The sequence below is a fragment of the Hydra vulgaris genome, chromosome 13 (assembly GCF_038396675.1).
Source record: "Hydra vulgaris chromosome 13, alternate assembly HydraT2T_AEP".
Lineage (NCBI taxonomy): Eukaryota > Metazoa > Cnidaria > Hydrozoa > Anthoathecata > Hydridae > Hydra > Hydra vulgaris.
The window spans coordinates 58,267,501-58,278,439 of record NC_088932.1 but is presented as its reverse complement, the minus strand read 5'-3'; the positions used below and the strand labels follow the sequence as shown (position 1 = coordinate 58,278,439).

The 10,939-nt window shown below is 27.4% G+C and overlaps 1 protein-coding gene across 1 annotated transcript in view; it reads right to left on the bottom strand.

Moving 5' to 3' along the window:
• The window catches only part of LOC100209409 (DNA repair protein complementing XP-A cells homolog), a 13,184-nt gene continuing 2,245 nt past the window's right edge, over positions 1-10,939 (bottom strand). The window contains 3 exon segments of the mRNA NM_001309651.1: positions 1-158; positions 244-361; positions 10,281-10,397. Of these exon segments, the coding sequence (NP_001296580.1) occupies positions 1-158; positions 244-361; positions 10,281-10,397 (393 nt within the window).

The following is a 10,939-nucleotide window of genomic DNA, read 5'->3' as shown; positions in this document are numbered from 1 at the left end:
CTACATTTTTTCATATTTTAACTTATAGTCGCACGTTTTGCACTTTTTTTCGTATACATCTTCGTCTTCGTGATAAACCTCGTTCTCGGAGTCGTACTCATGAATATGCTTTGAAAGATCTTTGTGCCAAGTGCTCGTTCGAACAGTGTCACGTAAATCTGCACAAAAGAAAACCCTTTTTACTCTTGTTCTATTTTTAGTTGTTTTTTTTTCCACAAAAAATGATTTTTCACAAACTCTTACTTTTTATCTTTTTTTCAAATTTTTTATTTTTTAATTTATCCTTGTTTTCTGTTCTTAATTCTTTTTGTTCTTCGATACCCTCTTCACTTCCCCAGACTTCTATAGCTCTGCTACGAACCTTCAAAAAATAGTAAAAACGGATTATTAGATAGAAACCAAATCATTTTATGATTTAAAGATTATCAAATCAAATTCTGATTGGGTCGTGAAATTATTTATAAACAATTATTTTCATTACATAAATAAAGATTACCTGGTGGAAAATCGGATAGCGACTAGAGCAACAGTCGTTACGATAAATACAGCAATTTGGTTACGAGGATTGCTAGCGACATAAGCTAGCAACTAGCTAGCGACAAATCGTAACAATAAACAAGCAATTTGTCCACAAGGATCGCTAGTTACCTAATCGCTACCTAGAAAAGTCAGCAATTGCCAGCAAAAACTTTCGATTTTATATATTATTCATATTTGCTTCTTATAACTATACTATTATTATTACATATTATTATCTTATAAGAGTATAGTGGCAGAGAAAAGGTTAGGGTTCGTAAACCAACTTTGCACAACAGGCATTATTAAATGTCAATCGCCAGATTTTTATTTATACCACCCAAATTTTACCATTTTTATTTAAACATTGGTAGTTTTATCAGAAACAAACATGTTGAAAGCTATATAAAAAGCACTTTATGTGATTTACTTTAAATGACTAACAGTAGACAGAATACAAACTTTGCGTTATGGTATAGTAAAGCTACTATATAATATAATAATGATAATCGCTAGCTAAAAACCTGTAGTGTGTAAACACAACACAGCACTTTAGGTTCGATTACCTATTGATTTATAGTTATGTTTTAGCAAGCGGTACAAAGGTACAATATTTAATTACCAACATATTGGTTTAAATTTTAAAACTAAAAACTCGCAATATGTATACACATTTCTCTATAGCGATATGTATACACATATCTCTATCGCAATATGTATACACACATCTCTATTGCGATAGGTAGCTATTGCCACATTGTAGCTATAAAAATGTTGTTGTGTAGTAGCTACAAGCTATATGTAGCTATTGCAACAACATTGCTAGCTAAAAAGCAACAATATGTAATCATCAACAACCTTCAGATTTGCCGTTATCTTGAAACTAGCTACATTACCTACAACATGTAGCTACTGATATAATATCGGCAGCTAAAATGTTGCGATATATAGCCACCAAATATATGCAAATTTGTGATTACGTTGTAGCTAGCTTGAATGCTACGATATGTAGCTAGCGATATACCGTAGTAATATTGATAGCTGCAAAACTGTAATAAAAGAGCAGAAAAAATATGTTTAGACATTTTTTCAGCTCTAAAAAAGATCATGCACCAAAACGCTTGAAATTTTTTTTTACAAAAAATTTAAAAAAATTGATTTTTATTCAAAAATAATAATTTTTTTAAACTTTTTTGAAATTTCGCTTCTTTTAAGCTCCAACTTAATTTACTTTAAGAATAACATATTTTTGGTAATAGATGGCACCATGTGGTTGGGTGTCTTAAAAAAATTTTTTTTTGTCATAACCCAAACCCAAAAAAAATATTTTTTTGGGTTTGGGTAATTATCATAATGACAACTATGATAATGACATTAGGGTTATGGCAACTATTGTCATAAGGCTAATAATTAAGCAGGTTTTTTCAATAGTCAAATTAGTCTAGTAAATAGAGACCTTAAAATTGGTCAGGTGAAAACTAAGTAGTGCAGAAGCAGTTTTTAGCCTAAAAGTCTCTACTACCCTTCAATTGTTGAAATCCAAAACCCCACCTGCATACCCCTTGAGCGTTTTCCACAATCTGATGTCAAAGTGAGATACCTAATATAATAAATTTCAAAAACATGGTTTTCTTAGGAAATCCTAAAACAGCACCTCTATTCAAATTAAAAATATGAACTTGTCATTTACTAATTTGATCTCATTTAATTTTATATTTATCAAATATAAATGTAAGTTAACAAAAATATAAACTTTTTACAAAAAATAATATCACGGGGGTCAAAAAAAAATTAAAATGGCGGATTTTTAGCTAATTTTGCCTAAATTAGGCCTTTTATAGGTTGTAAAATGTTATTAATGACTATTAACTGACTATCTTTTTCTGATTTGTCATAATTAAAAGAAAATTGAACCTCAAGGATGAAATTTATTACTGTTAATTATTTTCAGGGGGTAAAAATTATTAAAAATGGTGTACTTTTAGCCAATTTTGCCCAAATTAGGCTTTTTACATATTGTAAAATGTTATTTATGATTGTTAGTCTATCTTATTCTGATTTTTGATGAATAAAAGAAAAGTGAACCTAAGGGATCAAATTTAGAACTGTTATGTATTTTCAGGGGGTAAACATATTTAAAAATAGTGGATTTTTGGCTAATTTTGCCAAAATTAGCAATTTTTTGGCTTTTCTCTTAAGAAAATATTCAATTTTTTGGCTTTCTTTTTCTCTTAAGAAGTCAATGCATTGTATTTTTTGATAGGTTTTACATGTGGTGGCACTTTTGTGCTGAATTTATTTGCTTTTGTATGAGAATTTAAAATAAACTGTGATTAATTTTTTTCACAATTTACTACATTCTTTTGTTTTTATTTTTGCTTATATAAAACAAATTATGGAGTGTGTTATTTGAAAAGAACCAACAAAAAAAAATTTTATTCAATTGATGACACAAAGAGATTTAGTGGATTGTTACAATTCAGCAAAGTTCGAAATGAAGATTTGTTACACAAAGAGTTATGTTGGCAAGTTATGACTTCAATATATGGAATACATTGATATTATGTGTCAATTTATCCGTATTTCGCGTTGAGAATCGGAATCTTCATTTAATCATGTTGAATCCTTAACCTTTTTGCAAGTACAGAGTACACCAACTATGCAAAATCTATAAGATTTTACCTACAACATATGCTTGAACTTCCTAAGACTCATCCTTGGATGTATCAAAAGTTGACATCATTTTCATGTAATTCATAGATCAGACCGCTTTTGGGCTGGATTGTGGCTTAATTTTGAAATTGAACAGGTATTTGCATGCATGTGTTAATGTTCTTTCTTTTTACTTTAAAAATTGGTCGCCTCAATTTTTAAATTGTTCATTTAAAAATTGAGGCGACCTGACTAGAGGCAACGGATTTACTTCATCAGTGCGCACTCTATGGCTGCAATCTACGCATTCTTGTGCGGCATTCACAATTCTTTGTCTGATTTGACCGGCAACAAACACAACAGTGGCGATTAACATGAAGAAATGGGAAAGAGTCAAATTAAAAAAGACTATGATGACTTAGATAAAATATTTCAGTTTTTTGAATCAAATAACCCATTTAATTCAAAAAGGTCAGAGCTCCAGTCTCTATTTACTGGTTTGATTGCAGATGAAACAATAAACTGTGACAAAATTGAAATTGTTGGGTTCAATTTACAATTAATGTTGGATGGTGCAGCTGTCGTTGAAGCTTCAATAAAACGAAAGCAGCAAATGAAACCTTTGTCTCATCTGAAGAATATTGTTTGTATCAACAATCAAAAGATCAGAATCGATCCTGCTTTATTATTCACGCAATCAATAGTGATTGCAGAACAATGTGATGATATTAAAAGTTACTTCGACTATGAATTGACTCCAGCTCCAACAGAATTATTTTTAGACAATAACATGAGAAAACCACTGCTAAGAAAGGTAAGTTATTTTACTTTTAGTTTATATATATATATATATATATATATATATATATATATATATATATATATATATATATATATATATATACCACTTTCACAGATATTGTTGATCTGTACAGAAAGTATGTTAAAGCAAACTTTGCAAAAGCTACAATTGTTTTTGATGGTTATAATAACAATCCATCAATAAAAGAATATGAATAGACAATCAATGAAGTGATGTCCTGATATTGATGTATGTATGTTAGTTAGAAGCTAGTTGTCCTGATATTGATGTATGTATGTTAGTTAGAAGCTAGTTGTCCTGATATTGATGTATGTATGTTAGTTAGAAGCTAGTTGTCCTGATATTGATGTATGGTCAGACATAAAGGTGTCAGTCAATCAAAACACTTTCCCTTCAAATCAAACTAACAAGAGTAAATTAATTGAATTGATCAGCGATAAATTTGAAGTTGATGGCTGCACTGTTATGCATGCAATTGATGATGCTGACACAATGATGTTAAAGCAGCTTTGGATCAATGTAAAAATGGAGATTCGACATTACGCCTTCTGCAGCAAACAAAAACCACAAAAATTGTTCGACTACTTTATTAACTCATCTAGTGTGCAAGAGAAAGTTGGGAATGCAGGTTCAAGTTGTTTATCATATTGTACAGCAAAAAAGCTGATGACACACTTTCAGAGATGAGATAAAACACATATACGCTAATGGCTGCATCTGCCTCAAGAATTGTACCATCAAAGCTACCACCTATAAAAAGAGCAGTATAGTAATGCAGTTAACACAGCCAAACCTTCAGGTTTGGCAGTGGAAAACATCGATGAAGTATAGCTTAAATCTGTTGGAATGGGGTTGGAAGATCATAAGTGGAAAATTGGTATCCATCATGACCGACAAGGTATCTTTTTTTTTTTTATGGTACTCATATTCTATACTTGGAGCAAATATACAAAGTTATAATTTTTAAGAACATTGCCTCGGAGAAAATTCTTCACGTTATTAGATGTCCCTGCAAATTATCATCGAAGAGGTCATGTAGATCTAAGCTATGTTTGTGCCAAAGAAATGACCTTTCTTGTGTTTCGGTATGTGGTGATTGCAAACGTGTTGGTTGTGAAAACACAACTCAAGATGAATCCGACAATACTTTTAATGACAACTCACTCAATGATGGAAACATATTCAATATAATTTCAAGTCTATAAAAATTCACTCGTACTGATATAATATTGATTTTTTCATATTGATATAAAAAAAAAAAAAATAACAGTTTTAAATTTAATCATTTTCACTTTTTCACTTTTAGGTTTACTTTTCTTTTAGTTATGGCAAATCAAAAAAAGAAAAATTAATAACAAGAAAAATAACATTTATAACATCTATCATTAATAACATTTCGCAGCTTATAAAAAGCCTAATTTATGCAATATTGGCTGAAAATCCAACATTAGATTTTTATATTATAATCCAGTATTAAATTTCATCCTTGAATTATCTCTTTATTATGACAAATCAGAAAAAGATAGACATGTAATAGTCATTAATAACATTTTACAACCTATAAATAGCCTAATTGGCAAAATTGGCTAAAAATCCGCCATTTTAAACTTTTTTTGACCCTTTTTTTCCTGATATTATTTTTTGTAAAAAGTTTATGTTTTTGTTAACTTACATTTATATTTGATAAATATAAACTTAAATGAGATCAAATTAGTAAACATCATAAAGTTCATATTTTTAATTCGAATAGAGGTGCTGTTGTAGGATTTCCTTAGAAAACCATGTTTTTGAAATTTATTGTACTAGGTACCTCACTTTGATATCAGATTGTGAAAAACGCTCAAGGGGTATGCAAGTGGGGTTTTGAATTTCAACAATTGAAGGGTAGTGAAGATTTTTAGGCTCAAAATTGCTTCTGCGCTAATTAGTTTCCACTTCAACCCTCAATTACTAGACTAAATGGTTAAGTAGGTTAGTTTCGATATTTGATCTTATTTCAAGCAGATTTTTTTTGATAGTTTATTAATTTAATTTAGAAATAAATAAATATATTAAAATCGTCATTCAAATTTAAAACATTTTAAAGTTATTTGATTTGATTTCTACTAAATCAACTAAATGAGACAACTCAATTTCAAAAAATGTAATTGTGAAAAACTTATTTCATGTTTCAGACTTATTTTCATGTTTCAATAAATTATGGCTTTATCATATAGGATGTCCTGGATAAATTTCTTATGTTAAATACAATAGATTGGAGAAACTTCCTATGTTAAATACAAAAGATTGGAGACATTTCTTATGTTTAATACAAAAAATTCAGAAAATAAGAAGAATCCTGGATTTAACAAAAAAACAATAATAATAAGATTTAACAAAAGAAAGATACTTTGAACCTTACTGAATAGATTAGTATGTTGATTAATTTTCTTTGTGTCATCAGAAACATAAATTTATTCACTAATCAGCAAACTCTGTAAACTCATTTATATATGGCATTGCCAACCTTAATTCCAAGGGCTATATATATATATATATATATATATATATATATATATATATATATATATATATATATATATATATATATATATATATATAAATATATATATATATATACACACACACATATATATATATATATATATATATATACATACATATATATATGTAAATGTATATATATATATATATATATATATATATATATATACATACATATATATATGTAAATATATATGTATATATATATATATATATATATACATACATATATATTATTTTAAAACATCAAGAAATACAGTTTCTCTCAATACAAATAATATTATTTTATAAGAAATTTTCGCTGGGTTATAGATACCAGCATCATCAGCTTGTAAAATGTATACATACATATATATATGTATATATATATATATATACATATATATATTCCTCATTGGCCATAAATCAGAGCTCACTATTTATTTATTTTTAAACCCTGTTTGATTGAAATTACTTTAAAAACTATTATACTTTTTCAATATTTTATTAGTATTAAATAATAAGTATCATGTTTAATGTTTAATTTACATGTGGTTTCTTTAAAATTTATTTTGTACTCCTAATTATAAATAATTTGATAACAACTACTATAAAATTTTTATTTTTTATGTTGGTCAAAAGTTAAGGCTCACTGCTTTATTTTTAAAATTTATGTAATACATTCATGATTTTTTTCAATAATTTTGATTTTATTATCATCTGCATTTATTATTTCTGATATTTTTTTGTTTTAAATAGTACTAACAAAAACATGAATTAAATAATAAAAAAGTTACAAAATGAGCGAAGAAATACAGCATGAAACTCCAAAATCGAGAATATCTGAAAAAACACGTTACGAATCAATTTTTCTTCCAAACCAAGGACTATCTCATCGTCAAATAACAAATAAGTTAAATATTGCATATTCAATTGTTGCACGTATTTTAAAACGTTTTACCGAAACAGGTGACATTAAGGATCGGCGCAGATCTGGTAGGCCAGCTGTAACAACACAAAGAGATGAACGTTTATTAAATTGTTTAATGAAACATGACAGAAACTTATCATCAAGCGCTCTCTGCCATAAATTAAAAAATACATGTAGAATAAAAGTGAGTTCAATAACTGTTAGTTTTTCTTGATAGTAATAATTATATGTGGCGATCTGCATGCAAGAAGCCAAGACTTTCAAAGAAACAGCAAAAAGCAAGGATTGCATGCTGCAATCAACATAAAAATTGGCCTGATTGCAAGTGGCAAAATGTTATATTCTCTGAAAAAATGAATGTTGAGGTAGATATGCGAAAATGCCGTGTTATGCTAAGGCGATCACCTAAAGAGAGATTTGATTCAAATTGTACATTAAAACAAACTAAGCAAGGTAGTGGGAGTATAGGCATTTGGGCCTGCATGAATTATGCAGGACTTGGATGCTACAAATTATTTGAAGGTAGACTTAATGCTGATAGATATATTGAAATTTTAGATAATTGCCTTCTTCCCTCAATTGATATATTTAAAGAAGAAAACAGTAATATCATATATCAACAAGATGGTGCACCATGCTTTACAGCAAAAATATGCAAACAATGGTTTGTCAAAAACCAAATATCAATAATGTCTTGGCCTGCTAACAGCCCTGACTTAAATTGTATAGAAAATTTATGGTCATGGTTAGATCATGATCTTGGAAAAATTGAAATTTTAAATGTTGAGCAATTAAAAATTGAAACAAGGAAACTGCTTGACAATGTGCCTAAAGAAATAACTCAAAATCTTGTAAATTCAATGCCAAAGAGAGTAAACCAATGCTTACATGAGAAAGAAGGTTCTACAAAATATTCGAATGCTTATTTTTATGGTTTTCCATTTGTAAATTGTTGTTCTCATATATTATTTGAAATATAACCTTAACTTTTGTCCAATCTTTTTTTCAAAATAATATAACATGTTTCATTATTTTTCATTTTTTGGTATCAAGACCATTATGCTTAAATTCATTTTTTTGATTTCATAATGTATATAGATTTTACTAATAATATTAAAAAATAAAATATAAAAACGAAGTTTTGTTTTCAATTCATTTTATTTTGAATTAATGTTTTATAAAAAAAAAAATAGTGAGCTCTAATTTACGGCCAATGATGTGTGTATATATATATATATATATATATATATATATATATATATATATATATATATATATATATATATTATATATATTGATATATGTATTGAGCGCTCAAAAAAAATTAAACTAATTATTTTAGTTTTAATAACATAATAAATTAAATGACATCCTTTTCTGATGACACCCCCTCTTCCCTTTTGTCTTTTTTTGTCCATTTTATCTTGACCCCTCTACCCTAATAGCATGACGTCCTTTGTGGATGGCTCCTAAGGTGATCTCATTTCATTCCTTTCAACTATGTATATTACATAACTTTAATTATTTAAAATTAATTCACTATACCTAATTTAAAAACATTTAAACCATAATAAAAAAAAAATTAAACAATTCAAACTATATATATATGCATATATATGGCAATCTTCTCTGTTTAGCTAACACTTTCGCATTTAAGTCATTTTGCACATGTCCATATGCCCGGAAAAACTTTGGCTAACCCATAAATAAGCGCTGGCCAAAAAAATAAAAGCATTTTGTTTTGAATTGCAACAAAACTTTTTTGTTTATTTATTTAACTTTTACAAAACGTGGTATACACTGATATATATATATATATATATATATATCAGTGTCATATCCAGAAATTTTTTTGGGCATACCGGTCTAAATATTCTGTCGTTTGGAGGACCTTTTTTTTCTTTTTTTTTTTTTTAGAAGACAAACTTAAAAAAATATATATAATATACCTCACCCTAGTAATTTACGCTTTTCGACAAAAACTTAAAAAAATAATTAACCAAAATAGTCATTAATGTTACGTAGACAACTTTAACGCCAACCTCAACTAACCACTAATGTTTATTAATATGCTTTATTTGCTAACTAATATAAAGAATAAAATCAAATTTATTTCCTTATAGTTTCTTCTATGGGTACACTTTATTGCAGGTACTTGTGAGAGAAGAGTTATAACTATAACATTCAATAAATATATTTATATGCTTCTTTTAAATAGACTAAAAAGATTTATGACATAGCATATTTATTGCACAGCAAGGTCATTAATTCATTCAAAAGTTAATAACTTTTTTCTGTTGTTCTTCTCCTACTTTTTAAATTTTACTCCAATTGTAATGTATTCCATATTTCATCCACGTGAATTTAAATAAAGTATTTTGATTGGCTTAAAATACATAAAATACATCTGTTTTAAAAGTTGTTTCTAAATAACATTAATAATAACTTTGTAGTTATCATCACTAAATTTATCATTACAAAACAGCAAGACAAAAAGTAATAAGGAATTGTTTTATTTTAATATTTCCATGATAAACTTGGTGCTAATATAAAATCATTTTAAATTGAGTTTGGGCAGAAATTTTAAATATCAGTTTTAAATTTACATTAATATTTTATATATACTTTCATTTGGTACAAACTTCAAAACCATGAAAATTCTTCTAAACTTTTAACTTGTATCTAGTTTGACATCAGTATTTCTTCATTTTTTTAGTTTAACAAAACATTAAAATTATTATTAGATGATTATGATAGATGATAGTAATGTATCCTAGTTTTTTTAATAGTATTTCAATATTTTTTATACTATCAAAAAAATTATTAAAGTTTTACCTGATCTTCAAGAAATAACTTCATATCTCCCCACCGATCATTATGTGGATTTTTTTTTAATATAAACTTTAAAGGTGGTTCTCTGACATCAAAATCACAATCTTTTAAACAATATTTCTGAAAAATAAATAAAGCTTTTTATTATAATGTTTTTAGATTTTAATTTTAATTTTAATTCAAAATTTCAAATACAAATTTTTAGGTTTTATAACATCAAAGTCGACAAAAGTAAATGATATTACAGTTTACAATTGATATTTTTTTATGATATTTTTTTATTTTCGTAATGATTTTTTATTTTCGTTATGATATTTTTTATTTTCGTAATTTACCTCCACTAAGGCCAAAAAGACCACTACAGATTAGGAGGTTACTTGTGATTATAACCCTCTCCTAACTCTACAACTCTGAAACACGAACCTTGACGAACAAGGATGCTGCGCAGAGAAACAAGTTGATGTACATGGTAGATAAGTTGATATACATTGAAATACATGGTAAATGATTATACAGGCAATACCTACTACATATCCTAACACAGGTTCATCTTTTTAACTTGAAGTATCCTGCGTTTCTGTCCATTTTCCTGCGTTTCTGTTCATTTTCTGTACTTTGGAATGTTTATTATATATTTAATTTGGAATGTTTATTTGAATCTG